Source organism: Lissotriton helveticus, chromosome 3_1 (assembly GCF_964261635.1).
Source record: "Lissotriton helveticus chromosome 3_1, aLisHel1.1, whole genome shotgun sequence".
NCBI classification, from domain to species: domain Eukaryota; kingdom Metazoa; phylum Chordata; class Amphibia; order Caudata; family Salamandridae; genus Lissotriton; species Lissotriton helveticus.
The window spans coordinates 1,928,992,977-1,929,015,094 of NC_136061.1; the positions used below are offsets into that span (position 1 = coordinate 1,928,992,977).

Below are 22,118 nucleotides of genomic sequence, written 5' to 3' on the forward strand. Positions count from 1 at the left end.
TGCCATGAGGGTGAGTGAGTTGCAGGCATTATCTTGCATCTGATGTATTTTCTGGATAAAGTGGTGCTTTGTACCAGGGCTTCTTTTTTACTAAAGGTTCCATTCCATCGGGGTCAATCCGTCACTTTGCCCACCTTCTTTGCTCCCTGGCATCCCTCTAAAGAGGACGGTGCGCGCAAGAGGTATTGCTCAGCAAAAGTTTCCAGATCGAGCCTGATGCCTGGGAAATTCAAAGGTAAGGAATCTGCAGCTAGATAGTCTCTACCAGATAATGTGGTACCGAAAGTAAGTAACTTGTTCGTCAAAGCACATTCTACTCGTAAAATAGGGACTTCTATGGCTTTCTTGTGCAACATCACAATAGCTGACATATATAAAGCAGCTACTTGGTCTACACACACTTTCACTAAACATTATTGTGCGGGTGTTCTATCACGCCGACAAGCTAATGCGGGTCAGGCAGTGCTACATATACTTGTCCAAACACCCACAGGCAAGCTACCACTTTTGGAGCACTTACCCTGTAAGCAACTGTTCTTGGCATGTAGCTCTGTAGATTCTCATGCACCCACCCTCCTCCTCAGACATCCGTGGCTGTTGTAGTTGGCAAGACAATCTAACAGTGAAGTCGATACCCATGCGCATTATCGCCAAAAGGAGGAGCCACTTTACCTCGAGACTCGAATGACTTCTTCGAAGAAAAACAGCTTACTCACATCCTGACCCAACACTGGAATCTACAGCAGTGCATGCCAATAATAGATGCTTTCAGGGTAAGTAACATCATCCTTATTTATGCATGGCCTCTTGCAGAGAACAGGTTTTATCTCTTCCTGTCTGACCATTCAATGTTGTCCTTTGTTAAAGGCCCATCAAGTCCAGATATTATTCCTAGAAATCCCTCAATTCCTGGCAAGTCCTTTGTTAAAGGCCAATCGAGTCCAAATTTTATTCCTGGCAAGTCCTCCATGACAACCCCAGCCCTTAATTTGGGTCGTTGGAATACTTGCCCTTAAAAGTGACCATCTTCTGGTCTTTTCCGGGGTCCTTGCCATTGATTGCCAGCCTAGGATACATAAACAGTTACAGCCAACCTTCTGCAGAGCGGTTTTCTACCTTTTCTCAACATATTCTGCCGCTTTCGGATAAGTAATTCCTGCAGGAGGATGAATGCTTCAAACGTGGGTTCCATATCATCCAGTTGATCTTTCCATCAAATGGGGTCAATGAAAGGAGTCTCCTCCTTCATTCTGCTCTACTTGACTCGACGGATCCTACCAGATATAGGTCTCCAAATCCATGTCTTGGTCGTGCCATGAATCCTCATCAGTGTTGTTGATCTATGCCAGTGTGGTCTAATCTATCCTTCTTTGAATACCCTGGCTTTCTGGGATTTTTTTACCTTGCCAGTCTCGGCAAAACTCATACTGGTCTTCCCCATGGAAAGCAGGCTTTAACTTTCACTTGTCTGTGAAAGGCAGAGCCTACTTTCCAAGGAAGCCTTCATGCGATGTATAGAACGCAATAGTCATCCAGTTTGTTCCAAGTCTGTAAGATTGTAATGGGAGATATGTGTCCATTGAAGTCCATCATAGACTTGCAGGTCTGCATTCCTTTGGGCAAATAAGCTTGATGACTGCCAGTATGGCATAGACAGACATGTCTATTACCAGCCTGAATTTCCACCCGTGAGAGGGCATGAGGCTGTGCCATCAATCACGTCATTTCATGTCATTAGAAATTTCTGATCAAGCAGCATAAGCTAACCTTGAAAGCGTAAGGATTTTTTCTCTCATTACACAACTTCTTTGTCTAAAAAGTACCCTTTCTCTGCACAAAAGATGTCCAAGCACGCCCGAAATTCTTGGAATGCTTCAAAACAGGAGTGGAGGGGAAAAAGAGAAGGGGAATGGAAGACATGACCTCTCAAAAGAGCTGCCTAAAAAAATTAACTCTGAAAAGGACCTCTCTAGACGGAGATCCTTGGGGAAAATGCATCGACCTAATCAATCCTAACATCATTGAAGATCAACAGCAAAAGGTTTGCAGTCTGGGGCATTGGCCCCAACATGATTGCCATGAAAGGTGTGATCAACACCTTCCCATCATAGACTTCAAGATAGAGAGTAATATTTTTCACGTCAGGAGACACAGTTGATGTCTAAATAATTAAATGTTCTAAACCAGACCAACATTGAACCATCATTGGTGATCTGTAGCTCTGTCCTACCATTGAAGAGCTGCTTCACTGGAAAAAAACATAAGCAGTCAACCGTCCCCAGCGAAATCACCTATAACATCGAGGAAATGGCGTCAAAATATATCACCTGGCATCATAGTTGTTCCCATCACTCTTCCATGCACACACCAACGTTTCCACTGTTACTGGAGTGTTTTTCACTTTCTACGATCCAGTCATTTGTTGGAGCTCCATTGGCAAGTATATCTCAGTCTGCAGGTTGATCAGGAAGGAGGCAACCATCTGAAACGTCAGCTAAAACACAGGAGAGTATGAGGATTCCTACAACACCGGACTTTCGTCCTTTACCTTTTATTCCTATAGCGTCTGTTTTTACATTTGAAGACCCTCTTCAAGAAAGGCTTCAACCTTTAAATTGATCTCTACTAAGAATGATTTCAAAGACAACCTCTGTCTCCACAGAGTCTAATGCTAACAAGACATTCCCCTGAGAAAAACATTCACAGAACTCTGTCAAAATCATGTTTTCCCTTCACAGAAACTGAAATACCCAGTGGGTTACATCAACACGTTTCATGATGTCCTATCAAAAGGTGCATCAAAACTGAATAATCGACTGGGAAACTCCAAGCCAGGAGTATCAGTTATCTTGTTGACCCCAGTCAACATGCAGATTACGAGACGCACAAAGATGTGAAAAATGAACCTGACATATTGCATGCAAATTCTTCAAACAATTCAAGCAGGGACAAGAGACCATACCAAAGGAGGCTTCCATCTCCTCAATGGCCTTATTAACCCTATAATCAAAAACAACAAGGGCAAAAATATATCAAAAAAGGCAGAAATTGTTCAAAGATCATTACCCCAAAATCGCTCTCTCCTCAAAGAGTAAGACACTCATTAGGGAAATAGTGACAACTTTTCACACCTATCCCCCTTCCCTCCCCCCATTGTTTCCCACTCTAGTAGGGGGAGCAGTGTATTTTTATCTGGAAGAATGTTACTCCATCATGAAGATCAAGTGGGTATTAAGCATTCTATCTTAGGGATACTACCTTCACATTGAGATGATTCCTCCACACCTTTCCAAAACATTAAAAAAAACAGCAAAAAATGTTAAGGGAGTTACAAGGGAGGAAGCTTCCTCACTTCTGTCAAAAAAAATTAAACAAAAAAAGTCATAGAAAAAGTACAACTCAAATGAAGTAGTCAAAGCATATATTGTAAGGGCAAAAAAAGAGTCTGGGTTTTGAGGTCTTCATGATGGTTCAAAAAGTATACATAAATAAGTAACGGAAGGCTTCAAAAATAGTTTTATTTTTTCAATATTAAATGAACACCATAGGCCAACATATGTTTCACGACACAAGACATTTCATCAGAGCCCATATCCAATAATTAAATACAATGTACATTAATTGTGAAAAATGACAAGAAAGAATGAAGAAAGAAAATAATTTAAGGAAAAAGTAAAGCAAGAAATTGGTTTCTGGTAACACTTAAAATATTTATCAAAAGGTCCCAAACTATTAATAGTGAAGGCTTGGCAATCACCAATGAGATAAACACAATAGGAACCAATTGTTTGATTATAGCCCAAGAGGTACGCACCATAGCAACAGATGAATTGGTATCATACCAATGCACTATTCGCAGAATGCACAAATGATAATGCTCCCTTTCAATTTGTCTATATGAAATAAAGTTTGTGGTTCCATAAAACATCTGAAAACACAATTTAGAAAATGCCATACATAAATAATTATTTAAAGGTACAATAAATGCATGTCTGATGTTGATTACCCATGGGATATATGTTTACAGTACTTACACAATAAGAAACTTATTACAAGGTCTGAAGTAAATCCAACGTGGGATGTTCAAGACATGTGCTGTGCATGTAAATGTAGATAAAAAATCACCGAAAGAAAAAAAAAACAGAGGTTTAAAGTAGTGCAACAGTGTCTAAGTGGGGAAGATCACAATAAGTTATATGTACCAAATGTGCCGAAAGAATTATAGAAAAACAGATTTCTCACTTTGCAACATAGAAAGTAAACAACCACAAACTGGTGAGGTGAATCAAGGTGTAAGAGTGACAGAAAAACAATTAAAAGGTGAAAAAATGGGACCTTGGGTATGTGACTAGCCTGGGGGTGCAGCACACCTTCTTGCATATCTAATTTCTCGCCTGGTGCCAAATGGAATGAGCACTGGCACTGTGGCCTGGTTAGCAGGGGCACAGTGCATATCAGTCGAAAAGCATCAGTACCAGTGTCAAAAAGTGAGGGTGACTATAACAAAAAGGTACACTTTCCTACAAATGTACACAGTGGGGTGCTAGCCTGTGGCATCCGGTCACTAAAATCACGCAGCTTCTGAAAAATGTTGGTGTCTGTACCTAATGCTCACATCCATTTTGTGTTAAAACAAGGCTCAGTGGTGCATTTTGGATTATTATACAGTGATGGTCACCACTTTGTAGTTGTAGTTAGGACCAGGTTTTTACAAGTAATGGCTTGTTTTGTTTTGCCAATGACTTTAGTGGTGTTTCACAAATCTTCCCCCTTCCTCCCCCGGCCAGGCCCTGCACCAAACTCCGATGGCCATCCTCAAGGGGGTTGGTGCCTGGGCAGACATAGTGGGGTATGGCAATAAAATACTTCTTTACATAATAAATCCTAGAGAGTCATAGAAAAAAACAAAGGTTAATGTTACGTTAAAGTTAGGTATGGCAATCATATATTTTTTTTACCTTAAACAAAAACTCAGAAATTCAAAGTTTAAAGTGACGTAATAGTTAGGTGAAAATTTCAGCTAAAACAACATTTTAAATTCATAAGTGATAGTTAACTGAAGTAACTAAAACATGCATCCTTGCAATGCACTGATCATAACCTCACGTATTACATCAGTCAGAACATGTTCTGTCACATAATTTCTAACGTCATTTATGACATTCAAAATGAATCATTTTTTTTTTACAGAGTTTTATGTAGCGCGAACTAGACCCGAAACGAATCAGGTATCAGAGCGCTTTACAAAGCACCAGTTACGTTACATGAAGACGGACACACATTCATTTTAGGCACGGGGAGATTAAGTGATTTGCCCAGAATCATAGGAGGTTTTGGCGTCGTTACCGAGAACCCAGATCCCCAGGTCCGAGGTCGTGCGCCCTAGCCGTTAGGCCAACTCCTCTCCCAATCATCAAAATCATTGACAACAACACTGCATGGAGGGGGTGTGTATTATATTTAATTCAGTTAACTATAACTGGTGGATTTCAATGGCTTTTAGAGTTTAAAATTGTAACTGACATTTTCACCTATCTATAAGCATTACTTTGTTTTTTTTCACTATATATATATATATATATATATATATATATATATATATATATATATATATATATATATATATATTTGTGTGGTGTTTTTGACAATATTTTGTTAAATAAATAATCACGCTGAAAGGATTTGGGCTGAAGCTGTGCTTTTTTGGAAACGAGGAGCATTCCTTGCTGATTTTAGGGGGGTTGCTCCCCCGCTTGAGCCCGCCGTCACAGAGAGGCCTGAGGATTGGCGAACTTGAATATATATATATATATATATATATATATATATATATATATATATATATATATAATATATATATATATATGATATATATGGTTTTGTGGTGAGAAAGGCCAAAATGCGTGACCTGAGCCTGCCACAATAAAAAAATATATATGTCTTGTGAATCAGAGCGTGCTGCAGCCTGTTTCGGATGGATGGTACGGCATTGTGAACAAATATATATTTTTCACTGAAAAAAACAATAGTTAAAGTAACCTTATAGTTAGGTGAATATGCCAGTGATAAAATTAACATTTAGAACTAAAAACAAAACCAGAAATTTACCAGTTATAGTTAGCAGCACTAACTATAAATTGCTCCCAGTAATGCACTGCTTATGACCTCATATATGACACTACTCATGAAGTTTGGACATAATGTATTACATCACAGATGACACCTCAAATGACCTCACTGATGCCAACAACCCCTATTCAGCAAACCCCACTCTGGGGTGGGGATTGCCATAGGGCCTTGCCCTGGAGGCCCCCTTCCCGCAAGGACATTTGTTTTATGTCTTCTAATTAAAAGAGAGGGGGGGTGTGGCCCCCGGCCTCAAGTCCTGTTAGACCTTGGCTACTCCATCCCCCAAGGCCATTTCGAAAAAAAATAATAATAAAGGGGGTGCGAAGCAGCCACCCTCCCTAAGCCATTATGGGCCCCTTCAGCCCTCTTCCCCAAGCCTGTTGAGGCCCTGGGGCCCGGCGTTATTATTTTTGTGGGAAAGCGCACACACCTAATGTTGCTGGCAGCCAATCAAAGAGTAGGACGTCTGCAAGAGCAAGGTGGTGAAGGAAAATTAAGCTCCTTGGACCAATCGGAACGCTCCAGTTTTAAACTTGCGCTTCTCTGAGAGTCTTTCGAGATTCTTGCGGGCCTAACTGTCCAGTTATCTATATTTTTTTACCCTTAGGTTCTTAAAAACTACTGAACGGATTTACATCAAATCATAAAAAGCACAATCTGTGAACCAAGATCTAGCTTCCTGCCGAATTTGGTGAAAATGTTGTGCTATAGCCTTGTCTGAAGAAGTCTATGGAAAATGCATGGGGATTTTACATTTTGGGACCCCACTTTTTTCTCTGCCCCCACTTGACGGATCACCCCAACACATTCCAGGAACGGGCAAAGATGAATGGACTTTGTTTTGGGAAAGTTTTGTGAAGATTGGTCAAACTTCACATGGAGCAAAACAAAAACGCTCCATTCATGGAAAAGCAGACCTAACTATACCTACTTCATGGTGACCGCCACTACGTAATGTGTGTGTGTGTGCGTGTGTATATATATATTTTTTTTATTTTATGTAATCTTTTATTTTATTTTAGAGTTTTACATAGCGCGAACTAGACCTGAAGATATCGGTATCAGAGCACTTTAGATGAGCACCAGTTCGGTTACATGAGGACACATTCATTTTTGTTAGGTACGGGGAGATTAAGTGATTTGCCCAGAATCACAGGATGTTGAGCGTCGTTGCCGAGACTCAAACCCGGTTCCCCAGCTTCAACATCGACCGCTCTAGCCTTAAGGCTACATCCTCTCCCCTATGTATATGTTTATATAGCACAACCAAGTTCCAAGGACATTGGAGTACTTTACACGAGCACCAGATTGCATGACACAAGTTCACATTCATTTTGTCATAAGCACGGGATATTACGTGATTTTCTCAAAATCAAAGGATATTGAGCCGACACATGGCTTGAACCTAGTTATCCAGGCACAAAGTCAGCAGATCTGGCCATTAGGCCACATCCATAGTTTCAATTTGTGTGACGGTCATATACCAGTGGCACATGTCATATTTGTGTATGATTGCATATAGTTAAATAGCTTTGTGAAGAAAAAAAACAGTATCTTCAAATACAGTTTTTACCCGGAGTGTTGCTTGGGAGTGTTTGCAAGTATTTGCTTTAAAACTGGACTGAGGGGCATTGGTCAGCACTGGAGCACGAATAGGACTAATCATTGTGAATTGTACCTATAAATAGACCAGGACTTTAGTGGCCCACCAAAAATCAGCTTGAGATCTATCAGTCATATTTATGTTGTCCCAAATACACGATTACATATGAGATCACATAATGCCTAAAAGACCAATGGAGGCAAAAGTACAACCGTTAGGACACATTTAAGCAGCAATTATTTATTACATTATTTAATTATTTCCTTTTGCTCAACATCCACTAGTGAGTTATGGGAAATGGCTACTCTAGTCAGACGTTTATGACAATCATTGGAGACTCTATGATGCAGAAGAAAAGGTTACATAATTACAGTCCTATTTCTGCATCGTACGAATTTTCCTTGCGGTCATAAACAACTCAACCACTTCCCTGGCTTTATAGAGTTGGTCATTGGAAAGTCAGATAATCAGAATATTTCCCTAAAAGAGAACTGGGTGAGTGAGGCAAACTGCCAGAACAAGGCATCATCATGGGGAGGACCAGTCTGGAGTTCTTAAACGCACAGGACTGTTTTACATTAGAAGTATATCAAGTTACATTTTTTCTCACATTTTAACCTGCATTTTTGTCTAAGTTGTTGAAATGTAGTAATACAATTTATTAGGATTTACTTGCTGATTTTTCAGAAAAAATTCCACTCTTGATAGACTGCTACAGGGTGCTATCATTAATTATGTGGACAAATGGTTTGCTCAAACCGTGTGTTATTGTAGATGAACAACATATCTAAGCTTCATGTCCCACGCAGACAGCGAGAGATCATTCAAAAGTGTAGGACTATCAATAAAGATTCCTATGATGCAGAACGAAGACTAAAAGTAAGTAACCTTTTCATCCTCCACTTCTGCCATCAGCAACCAAAAAAAGAGAAATAGATGCAGTAGCCAGGCGATTGTGTTTTGTGGGTAGGACTTTGCATTTGATATTAAGAATTCAAGTGACATTTAGTTGGTTTTTTTTTTGCTGCTTTTTGATTTTTGGGAAATTTGACCCCATGCCTGTTTTTTTCAATTTGTGAATACTACTATTAGTACTAAAGAATTTGAAAACATAAGGCATGCTTCTGGTCTTGCCATTTAGAATCGTGGTTTTCAGCAGGCGGATGGTACTTCCAAAATGTGGCTGTGGTGATGTGTAATGGAAGAGGCATATGCTGGATAGTATGGAACTGGATGAAGTTCATTAAGGCATCATTAGAAGGGATATCCGCAATGAGATGCTAAATACAGTATCCTTGCACCGTGTTTATTGCAATGCAACTTCACAGAAAGGTGTTCACAATTAACGTAAATAATTGTTTCCTTTTTTCCTTTTTTTAAGCCTTAAAGAAGCCTTTGCATTTAGCTTCGGAGGTGGTTTTGAATACTTCCAGTGTCCATCCACAGGATTCTAAACCTGTGCCAGGTATAGATCTCTAATTCTTAAAACTTGTTTATTTAAAGTTCTTTTTCTTAACCCTGGGTTCTGAATCCATTTGTTGTCAATTTTCAGTTAGTGAGTTCTGTGATTTGTGATGCACCTATGAGTATTATTTTTTTTTTACCTCATTCCCCGTCTCACTTTCGACCATAAACCTACGGCCTCCATGATATCGCCCTGTTTGTCCGTCAGGGGCCCTAGGCTTACGAGCCTGGGAAGATGTTCTCAACCTTTTCAACCTTTTCAAAACTTAACTGGACTAGCTGTATTTACATGTTTGAGGTCTGGTTTAATCATGGGACCTTGCGCTTTACCTTTCTGCCACAATCTCCTCCAACCATGTAACCAACCGACCCTAAACTTGTGATCCTCTTAGAAACTCAGGGACGGTATCCATTTTCAAAGTATATAGAACTGAATTTAGCAACTCCGCAATAATAATAGAATTTTGATACCCACATCCTACAAATCTCCCTCTTCGACAGCGGAATCAAATAGAACACCAACTTGGTACTCCTTTTGTTCAATTGCACAGGTTCTTCCACTTTCCCAAAAAATATTAATCCAAGGCTTACCTTACTTTCCAACTAGAGCGTCTAACTAAAGTTCCTGCTTACATCCTCCTAGAACTGTTGAATCCCTGGGCACTCTGTGAAGAGATGGATGTCAGCAAATATTTTCAGGCCACACTTCATGCAGCATAATGGGGTCATTTTCCACAGTTTAGAAAGCTTATTTAGGGACCAAAAAGCTTTATGAAGAGAAAAGAGATGATTCCTTCTCAGGAATGCAGGTTTAACTGTAGAGTAAAGTAAGCGCATAGATACTCGCCAACAATCTTGAGTCTGGAGCTTCAGCAAGCTTCTTTCCCATAGATTCTATAGAAGTGCGAAATCCCCGTCCATAATATGATGGTTTTTCCAATACCTACATGAAACCTCTGTTTTTTTCCTTTCTGTAGCTGCTCTTCAAGCTCTATCGAGTACCCTTCCTTGGCTCTTTAGTTACAAGCCCATCTTTTTAGCTGCTGAAGCTAGAAAGCTGTGATTTTACTCTGGGTTACCCTTTGTATATCCTGACCAGGAATTGGCTCCCCATCGTGGAATAACTGCCCCCAAAATTGTATCTGTCTCTCTGATGGGGATTTCCAGTCTATCAGTCAGACAATCAGGTGTACTGGTGGACTCCCAGACTGATGCTTATCTGCCTTCGTATGCTAGCTTTGTTGCCCTTTGTATCTGTGCCAGAGACAGGCCGTTGCTTGTAGCCCTATCAGCCTTACTTTACACGAAGTGAGGTTTTCCCCCTCTAACATCCTTCAACTTAACTTGGAATGGGCTCCTCATTGCCACCGTTTCCTTACAAAAGCACTTAAAGTTCTTCAGCTGAAAAGCCCAAACTTATACCTGAAAGCCTACAGTGCAATTCCTTCCTTTTCCCGTCTTATTCAAAGCCTCTTCCTTGAGATACGCGGGCCTTTTGACTCTAAGATAAATGAGCTAATGGTGCCCTGAAATCTCCCTTACCATTATTTTTAAAATACATTGGGATGGAGTTAAAGAGGAAGGTAAATCTTGGTAAGATGGTCATTTTTTTAATTAAATTGATCCTGCCAAAGACGCTTAATGGTCGATGAGACCAGCTGGACAGGAGATAATGTACCTCCTTAACACGCTTTTAACATTTGACTCTGTGATCTTCTCTATATCCTGCGTAAATCTAATCCCAAAGTATTACATCTTACTTTTTCAAAGTCCAAAACCAGTTTCTCCACTTACGATAACAATAGTTGTTAGTCTACTGTGTATATCATCCGATCATTCGTATACATGGAGATCTTTTTCTCCCATATGTCCTATTTAAAAGGGGCTGTCTTCTTTTCTCTCAGCTTCCTTTCCAGTGATTCAGTGTATAAGGTGAAAAGCAAGGGAGAGAGAGGACAACCCCTCCTTGCCCCTCTTATAATAAAGGATTTTGACTGAGGGATTCCGAAAGCTCTCTCCTAAGTTGTTGAGTTTCAGGACTACATTCAGATAGGACCAGTTTACCCTGTCAAATGCCTTAGTGGCGTTTAATGTAAAAACCACAAGAGGGTCCCCTTAAGTAGTCTCCAGATCAATCGCACATATAAACTCATGCGTCAATTCGTGGACAAATCTACCCCTTATAAAACCTTTCTGATCGCTGTGCACTAAGTCCCCACTATCTGACTCAGCCTCTTAGCAAGAATGTTGGTAAAAAATGTACCATCGATATTTAATAGTGATACATGTTGTTTTTTTTTCCTTGCTTTAAGATTAAGGAAGCTACAACCTCTCCCCACAAATTTGGAAGTGGCGCACCTTTTTCTAATATTTCACAAAACAACATTGTCATGAAAGGAATTATTGTCTCTCCTAAGGCCCTATGAAACTCATTAGGAAAACTGCCTGGACCGGCTGCTTTCCCGCGCTTACTTAGGTTAGCTGCCTGCCTGCCTGACCTCTTGGTGCCCTATCTCTTGATCTACTCACGCTCTCTGATCTTCCCTCAGTTTATTAAGTGTGCCACCAGCCAACCAATCCCCCACCATTTCCTCTGTTACTATCAGATTCTCTGAGTAAAACTCTGGGAAAAAATGAAGAAAGACCTTTTTAATGTTGTGAGAATTTGAGGAGGATAACCCCGTCTCCTCATCCTTTACTTCATGCACTGCATTCCTAGCCTGATGTGTTCTAGTTTTCCAAGCGAGCAGTTTCCCTGCCCTCTTCCCGTCCATACAATGTACGAGCTTGCTTGCCTCCCATCTTGCATAAATCACGCCTCCAATATTATCGAAAGTTACTGTCTCTTTGCCGAAATTACTTTTTCCAGTGCTATTTTGTATTCTGGTGTCTGCTGCTGGGCTAAGGACGGGCTCCCCAGTTGACACAATTCCTCCTCTAAGGCCTCAGCCTCTCTCCTATATTTCCAATTTGTATGCGCTGAAATACTAATTATCCCCTTTTTCATAAATGCCTTAATGGAGCTGAGCCAACATTTATGTTCATGAATTTGTCAGTCTCCATTCTTCAGCACTCTATAACCTCTTGGTCTAATAATAGTGACCTATCCAGTGTCCAGCTATTTCATTTTTGCTCGATGGTCAGTTCCAAGTCTAGGATGACTACTGCATGGTCAGAGAGGTGGCTGTTACGTTTTTAACCACGTTGACTTCTTCACAAATGCCTTGATCTATTAGTATGAAGTCTGAGTGGCCATAGCTTTTATTATGAAAGGTGTATCCTCTGTCCCTCCCAGATCTCTCCCTCCATATGTCACAGAACCCTAGGTGATTTATCTTGTTTTTTAAATATACCTGCATTTGGGATACATTTTAGCCCTACCACTATTTGACCTATTCAGATTGCTGTACCTATTGGTGTTAAAATCTCCGGCCATAATAATTGGGTCAGAGAATGACAATATTGTCTGGGGATGCCATTAGAGGGTCTATAGCCTCCACGTTGGGCCCGTAGTATCCCACCGAGGTATATCTTTGACCATACTGTTGTAGGTTAGCAATAGCCCATCTGCCCAACTTATCTGTTTCGCTCTCTATTATGGTTCCATCGAGTTGCTGTTTTATCAGGATTGCTACCCCTTTCATAGTACAGTTCTGGTCTGCGCATACGACTTCCCAGACCCATTTGTCTTTACTAAATATGGAAACGGTGGTTGCTCAGGGGAACATGGTGGCCAACTTAGTAGCCAGTCATAGGAGTGCTTGTGCTGGGGTGGCCAAAGGAAACTATGGCAAGTTTTTTCAGGACACTGGTGGCCATCACGCGGCAGCAAATTCAGCACTTGTTCCAGGCAGACGCATGACATTAGTGCTTTAAGGGCTCAACCTAAATCACACCACCCTTGAGTCTAGGCTGAAGATGGGCTCAGGGAGCAGGGTGTCAGCAGATTGTTTTTCCTTTCTCTTTGTCTCATGCGACACGTTGGAGTGCCACTTGCTCTTATTGTTTGAAAAAATGTCTTTATCATGCTGGTTTTCAAGGAGCTTTACTTTTAGAGCATTAGCTGTGAGACGCTCGCATTTGCATTAGAAATAATGTCTGTCTTCTCACCTGCGGTGCTGTTTCATGATTACTTGTATGAATAAAGGCAGAAAGTCAAGGACTGCATTTTAATTTGCAGTTCACAATTCTGCCAATTGACACTACGACATATTCTCCCACCAGCCGTTCCTGGTTTTTCAGACAGCAGCTTGTTGCATTGTGGGGTTTGTAGTTTTTGTTTATATCAGTTGCATCATTGGCTCAAATCCACAGCATGCAAAGTGCTGGTGGCTAAAATGCCAGAATTGGCTGAAGGTATTATACGTGACATGGCACCACTTGTCTGCTAAATTGTATAACTTTACAAAGTTAACTATTCCATATCAAAAACTGCTTGTTTTTTTACATAAAACCCAAAGTAAATGTTGATCACATATTGTGTGAGGATTAATTATTTCTTTCACACTGTGCATTTAATCCGGCATTGGTAATGCAAATCATTTGTCTTTTGTGTTTTTGAAAGTTGTATACTGATCTGCACAACAAAATAAAGGTACACCAAGGATAGCAGCAGCCAACCTCCCTAACATAAATGACAGGTAAAAGACAGGTTGCAGTAGCAGAAGTAACAACGCTCAATTCTCTCACACATAAAGGACAGGTACAACCTAGCTAGTTAATGCAGAATGCCAGATTGAGCTGCCGGAGGAGGAGGAGCGTTTGGAGTTCCTCGTTTAGTTCAGTTCGAAGGCCCTTCTTGGCAAGATTGCAAAGGCCAGGGTGACCCACTTAGCTCAATGCAAAGCTCGTCGGGGCCGGAAGAACTTCGAGTGTTCAAGCCTCGGGCCTGATTTTTTCATTGTCTGATTTGCCCCACCCAGTGCAGAAGTGGTCGATGTGCTTGTGCCCCTCCACTACCACCATGGTTAGTGGCGCCCTGTCCCGTGGAACCCCAAGAGATTTTCCATGCCTGAGGTTTCATCCAAATATTAAACATGAGAAAGACACTGAAAGACCCATACCTATGACATGAAGAGACAACACTCGGGCACCCTCTTCATTATGAAACTGCAGACTGTATTGTAGATGCAGAGGAAGAGAAGTCTCCAACTTGGGTGAATATTTCCAACATCGGTAATTGCAAATGTTACTATTATTGGTGCTAAAAATCAGATTGCCAAAAGGGCATTAAAAGAGTGATAAGCAGCATTCAAATGCCTGTTTTGGTTGTAACTGAATTTTCTTTTCTTTCCTATCAACTCCCGAAAACCTCAGTGGCAGACACTAACTGTTGTCTGAACTAAGGTTGTGACGACAGAGGACCCTGGTTGATCCGTTAGTTAAATATAGAAGGAAACAATATGGCAAGGAGAAGTTATCTCTTCTATCATTTAGGAAGATCTTAGAAGCTTTTTCTTTTTTTACATGTTTGCCATTAATAAAATAGTTCAAAAGGGTGCATGCAAATAATATAGACTGTAATACGATTAGTAATTCAACCCCTCATGAAGAATCAACGGGTGGTAGGCCTCAGAAGAGTGAAAATAAACCCTGATCTACACATAGTGAAAACAAACCCCTATATACACAGTTGCATCAACGCACCCAATGAGATTGAGCTGGAAGTCAAATAACACCAAAATGTACTTGTTGCGTACACGTCCATGCTAAATCGCAGCTTTTGAACAATCTTCTCTATGCAACATATCAACATATAGCAATGGTAATGTTGAAGAACAAATCCTGCTTAATACATCTGCCAACTTTATTAAGGTAAGTAATTTGAGCACCCCCCGAAATCAATGGAAAAGGGAAAACACTCTTAATGCAACTGCTAAAGCTCTAAATTTCCAATTTAATACATTCAAGATCATTCTGCTCTAAACATTAGCATTAAATGTTTCTGGAGTAGTCAACAAATTAGAAGATCTGAACAGCCTTGGTCACTGGGCAAAAACTAAGCTGAATTATAGCCATTAAGTTGTGCATGATCTCCAATTATTGATAAATCATCATTTCAGATTCCTTTGTATAAGAGGTAAAAGCATGACGCGATAATAAAAAGATAAGTTCCAACAATCTGCAATGGAGCAAGTCATTCAAGCTACACATAAGGGATTGCAAATCCAATTTCTCAAGATTAAATTTAATCAAGTACAACATTAAGTGCACCAAACACAACATGTTGCACAAATGCACAGTCCACTGGATGTGAAAGCAATCCCAGAGTAGAATCACCACCTTTCAATTGCACTTCCAACAATGAGAAGGACATAGAAAGTACGATCCAAGAAATTCTCTCAAAAGACACCTTGAAACCTTTATCTAAAAGAGCGAAAAAGACTTAGGAGCTCTTATTTAAAAGAAACACAGTAATACAAATTATGTTGGTAATACAGCTGGTAAATTGTTTCCTATCTTAGAAACAAAGTAGAAAAAAGAATCGTACACAAAGATTGATTTAACACGAACCAATCAAGCATCTATAGTAACAACTCAGTTAGGTCTTAGCCCCAAATAGTAGCTAGTTCTTTTTTAGAGTCTCCACTCAACCTAACCCAATCAAACCCTCCCCATCCAAGTCTACTTCACTCCCCCATCTACTCCACTACACTCATATCGATCCCACTCTATTGCACTGCACTCCAGTGTACCCCATTCAACTGCAATCTACCCCAATTCAACCCACTTTAATCTTCTTAACCCCACTCCAATGTACCCCCTCCGCTGCAATCTATTCAACTCCTCTCCACTCTACCCCACTCCACTTCAATCTACCCTACACCACTTCAATCTACCCCACTCCACCGCAGTCTAACCCACTCCACCACAATCTACCTCACTTCAATCTACCAAACTCCAGTCCACTCAGTCTACCCCACTCTACGCCACTCTACCACACTTCACTCCAATCTGCGACACTCCTCAAATCTACCCCATTCCCTTTCCAATCTAACCTACTCAGCTCTGATCTACCTTACTCCAATTTACCCTGCCCCAATCTACCCCACTCCACCTGTATCTACCCCACTCTACCTTCGTCTACCCCACTCTACCCTAGTCTACCCCACTCTATCCACCCCATCCCACCACATCCCTCTTTCATCTACTCTATTCCAATCTACCCAACTCTAATCTACCCTACTCTACCCTCATCTACCCACTCCAGTCTACCCCCACTCCAATCTCAACTCCCCTCCAATCTATCCAACTCCACCTCACTCTACTCTACCATGCTCCACTCTACCCCAATTTACCACATTGCATTCCACTCTGCCCAATCTACCACTTCACTCTAATCTACCACTAGCCACTCCACTTTACCCCACTCCAGTCAAATCAAACATACTCTACCCTACTTAATCTACCCCCACAAGCTACCCTACTCCAATCCTCCCCACTCCAAACTACCCCAACCTACCCCCACTCAATTCCATTCTACCCTACTATAATCCACCCAGTCTGTCCCACTCCACAATCTACCCCCAATATATCGTACTCCACTCTACCCTAGTATATCCCACATCACTCTGCCCAAATCTACCCCAATCTACCCTACCTCAATCTACCCTACCCCTGTCTACCCTACCCATAATCTGCTCCACTCCAGTCAATCCCACCCCACCCTGGTCTACCGCACTTCACCCCAGCTTACCCCAATTAAATCGACCCTACTCCAGTATTAGTTACAAAGTCATATATTTTTGCATATGGATAGATGCGTTCAGAATAATATTTACAAGTGTCTCGCTCTAGTTTCACTCGTTTTTTCTATTGCTCGTTTCATCCATTTATCTGTCTAAGATATTGTCCGGGATTTCATAAATTTTAGCGGTTAGTTCATCATATTTCATATTTTCAATCTTTCTTAAGATCCTTAATTTCTGTTTGCAATTTAGTGATTATTTCTTCTGCTTGATCCTATCTGTTCAAAGGAAGTATCCTGTCCTTTTGACTGCCACCTTTCACCCATTTCTCCTGTTGTGTCCTCTGTGGAAGGGTAAAGATGTAAGCGTAATCTGCTCTGGATCATTTTCCTTCCAATAAACTGCTGCAAGGCTTGATCTCCCACCATTTGGTGCTTTCTTCAATTGTAATCCTTTCTAATTTAGAAGGAGTTTAAGACTTTCAAATGATTTTTATATTCTTATATTTTTGCCATTTGCTTATTTCTTGTCATTTTCTTGTTATCTGTAATTTTCTTTTATGATTTGTTAGGGTTTGACATTGTTGGTTTGCTATTTATTAGTAACATAGGCCCTGAACAAGAGACAAATCTGATTGAATTAAGGTCGTAAAACACGTGTTAGCCTATTTAGTTCTGTTGAAACATTTACTTTTCTCAGACTATTGGTCTCTGGATCAACATATACAGCAAAAACATTTTTTTTTTTAAACAAGAAAAAAAAATCAACAGCTTGACTTCATTATTTTAAGAAAATCGGAAAAAATAAGACCTCGAAACAACCTGTCTCTCTGTGTTCACTTAAAATAGCGCTAGGAGACTAACGTGCTATCTCAGTTCCGAAAGGGTTGATAGTTCGCTAATAACAGAGCTCCCATCTCCACCTGTCTTTTGATCTAAGCTCTTTGGTAGGTTCCTTGTCTTTCTATGTCCTAACGAGGCCATTATCTATGTGGCTGAAATGTGTCAACCTCCCAGAATCTGGAAAGGTAATTGCCTCAAAAGTTTTTTCTGCAAGGCGAAAAACATGAAAGCATAACTTGTCGTCGTTCTTCACACTACTACAATGGACTGAACTACCTGAGGGTGGGTTATGGGCTGAATAGTTCCATGGACATCCAACAAAGAATAGAAAAGGATTTCCGTTTTCATCTTTGTGTTAATCCTGGGACATAAAGTGAGATGAAAAAATGCTTATAATTTTTATCAGAATTCGTATATATTGTTTCTGTCTTGTATATTTTATTGTGTAAATGTTATGTCTGTTTTGAGTTTGTGGAGTTGTAAGAACGATTCTGGTTATGTTTGGAAACTTAAAGACGTTTATACTAAACGATTTTCACACAGAAATGTTGAATGTACCTTCCAATGAGAAATAATCTTTTCATTGTCGGAGAACGATGTTATGTTAAGGCTAATGTTCGGTCTGCAATTTTGCAACCTGGCCCTTGATCTTCTGAGCTTGTATTGCCCTTCAATGAAGCCCTAACAGTAACTCCGGCTCTGGGGTGGGCGAAGCCTTACTTTGTGCTGCCAGTAAGTTGCTGGATAGCTAGGGGACAGAGACCTGTTCTGGTGACCCAGCCTATTTGACTCTTATCGCTTCTTATAGTGTAGGCCTCAGCCAGCAAAATAAACCTAAATTACTTTCCCACTGCTGTTCCTGATCAAGAATGTAAACACATTGATGAGCTTAGCAGACGTTTTTTTTCTCCTCTGTCAGCTTGGCTTTACACTCTTTGAATGTGCTTTCCGGGACATGGTGAGAAAGATCTTGCCAACTACCCCCTACAACTCCGAGGAGTTTCTAAATACTTTGCTAAAACAACCAGGATGTAGCAATACATATCTTGCAGGCCTGAACATGAGCACTAGCGTGGTCACTTGTTCTCACACTTCGATACACGCCACTGGTTTCTTTGGGGACATGCAGGCACCCCTTAAGTACCCTTTGATGACTCTAGGCTGTTTGACTATAAAATCAAAAAGTACTCCCTTTGGGGTCAAGCATCACCACAGATCACATTCACTGAAGTGTAAAATAGCACATGGTCTCAAAGTTAGTCCCAACTCAAACAAAAAATTCCCACAGTCAAATATTGTGCAACACGATTGCTGACTATATCAAATATTTAATATAAAAAATATTGTTACAAAAATCTATACACATCGAATATAATCTCGTTTTTCATATGTATAAAATACATTTCATAGGAAAAATAAAAACATATATTCCTGAAAACATTATTAAACTGTTTCACTATAGTTAAAAATACACATTCTCGAAACAACCCACAAATAAACAAGAAAGAACAAACAAGACAATATACTTTGACATTAATTCATCTGCTAGTTTGTGCAAATAATCTAGTTTTCGGCATGTTCCACACATTTAGCTTCTAATATGCATCGATACTTTTCGGTGGTATCCAACCGATTCAAACCAACTTCTTTAAGACAACAACTGTATCTTTCTTGTGTCACTATATCATTGGCACCTGCATATAAATATACAAACACTACAATTATCAAGTGTCCATTCCTTTTTATTGCCTGATCATAAGCATATAGTCAACATATGAAATAAAATGATTTAAAAAAAGTGTTTTCCAATATAATAACACAGTTTATAATGTATCATTGTTACATTTATATGTAAACAGTCTCTAAGTGGCACTAACTTCACTCCTGTTTTGGGGTTCACCAATATGCAGCCATACCCAACTTTACCCACATAGCTAACATGCATTCAAATTATGTGCATTAAACTTATATCTAGATATGTTATTTTCAATTCATAAAACATCACTTCAATTAAACTACTCACTTAAGGAGTGTAATTAGATGACCACTCATGACAACAATGTAGGATGCTGGCTTAGTATATGGTGCACACTTATTTAAGTAAAGCACCTTGCACTAATCCACACAAACCTTATGTTGCTCTTACTGGTCTTAGACAACCTTAGAAAGCTCTCTAATTGGCAGCTGTGGAAAGCAGCCTTTAGGCTTAGTCCAGAAGGAGTGTTATGCTGCTTGGTTTACCAGATCAAATCAGGTAGTGTAGATTAAACAAAAGAGAACCACACAGTGTAGTCATAAAAAAATCTCTGTTTATTACACTACACTCACTAACACATTGGTACATCTCCTACCTGGAGATATCAGCACAAATAAAGACAATACTTTAATTGTGAACAAATAAGTAAGCACAATACACAGCTGTCTCCAGGGGGAGATCAAACCATATACTAAGAAAGTGGATTGCGAACTGCGACCGAAGTTGGGAATTGGACCAGGAGATTCAGAAGACCTAGGGCCCCAAGGAACCACCTAATGTAAGTACCCAAGAACACCACGGAGGCTGTGTGCAGGGTGGAAACACTGCTACATACTCAATAGAAGTCAAAGGTAAAGTCAGGGTTGCAGTTTTGAAAAAAGGAGGACCCTTCCCGGTGAACCCTGAAGAAACCCTGTTGTGAACAGAAGGTTGGAGAGTCACCGCTCCTTTGGATACTCCAGGAACGAGGATACCTAAACCAGGGAAGCCTGGTGCATAGGTGCAAATCGACGTTGGAAACCGCTGTAGACCAAAATGGGGGACATTCAGGGAAGATGCCGATGGTGAAGACTGTTCAAGAGTCCACTGAAATCCATAGGTGGATTCTCTACAAGAACATCCTGCAAGCAGAGGAGACAGTCTATGCCACTCAGGGGTGACGAGGAGGCCTGGAAGAGCAATGCCCACCGATGGAAAAAAATGCAGGTTAGATGATCAGCTGTGAGGACCAGGTGATGCTGAGGAAGAGCCGTTCACAAGCTGTCCCACGTCGTAAGTTGAGAACCAGGGAGTCTGTGTCTGGCGGGAGCACCAACAAGCCGTGGCAGAAGCAACAGGCATGGAAAACGATGAAGGAGCAACGATGGGACAAGAAAGGTCCAAGGGACTCGCCAAGTGCAGCAGAGTCAGGGGAGGTGCTAAGCAAGCAGTTGAACCCACTGAAGCAAGACAAGACCCTCGAGAGGACCAACAGGCCAGAGGAACAGGAGTCGCAAGAAGAGCTAGGGGAGCTCACCAAAGAGGAAGGGCACGGTGCAGAGAACGCAATAAGGATGCTGATTTTAGCAGTAAAAGATGCTGGAGACTGGAGCTTCTTGTAGCCCAAAGATCTCTGGAGTGCAGATCCAACAAGCCTTGGCAACAGTGGAGCACAGGGGTTCGGTCCCAGTGGTTCCGACGAGGGATACTGGCCTCAAAATTGTATAGAGAATAGGTCAGGCCCCGGGAGAGTTGCAGACCCACCACCAGGGTTTTCTGAGTCTTTAAAACTCTGTAGGACGTCAGTAGCAGCAGACCAGTCCGTTTTGTTGTAGTGCCAGCAGATGCAGGGGAGTGACTCATTCAGTCAAGGGAGATAGCTTCGGGTGTCCTTGATGCCCACAGGTCTGTTGAATATCCTGGAAGAAGCACAGACCTATGCAACAAAGAAGACTTGAAGAACAACATCGAGACCCGGAACACCAGGAGTCTTCCTTGATGCAGTCTCGGACCCAGGTGAAGTCCAGCAAAGTCCAAGTGTCTAGACGGTCGAAGAGTGACGTAGTTTCAAGCATGAGTCTTCTCCCATGACGAATCTGAGGACCCACCCACAGGTAAGCTCTTTTATACCCTAAGAACGGGGTGAGGACGACTTAGGGGTCCCTCCCAGAGGAGGAGCTGGACAGAGGGGAGGATACTCCCTTGTCCTTTGTCCAGTTTCGTGCCAGTCTGGGAGCCAAGGGCTCCTAGAACTGGTTCTAACTAGAGTATGCAAGGAGGGCACCAAATGTGCCCTTCACAGCAATCTGATGGCGCTTGCAAGGGCCCCCACCACAGCCCAATATAATAAGTCCTGTTGGGGTGGTGGTCACCCCTCCCTGTGACAGGAAACCTATTGTTCTACCTTCCCCTACTCAAGCTCAGCAGCATGGAGGCAGAATCGTGTCTTGGGTCGGCAGCAGTACTAGCAGCACTAGTGTACTGGGGGCTTCTTAGAGGAGCCCCCAAGTGCATGGAATTATACCTCCAACACCGGTAACGTTGTTGGGTTATGATTCCAACATGTTTGATACCACACATGGCCAGGTCCAGCACAGCTGATTATATAGTTAGCCATTGCGTAATGAAGCATGGTCACTATATGTATCAAAATGGCT

At 41.1% G+C, this 22,118-nt stretch overlaps 1 protein-coding gene across 3 annotated transcripts in view; it reads left to right on the forward strand.

Moving 5' to 3' along the window:
- The window catches only part of GOLM2 (golgi membrane protein 2), a 416,514-nt gene that overhangs the window by 208,747 nt on the left and 185,649 nt on the right, over window positions 1-22,118 (forward strand). For all 3 annotated transcript variants that reach the window (XM_078682961.1, XM_078682960.1, XM_078682959.1), the window contains exon 7: window positions 9,114-9,197. In XM_078682961.1, the coding sequence (XP_078539087.1) occupies window positions 9,114-9,197 (84 nt within the window). The remainder of the gene's footprint in view (window positions 1-9,113; window positions 9,198-22,118) is intronic.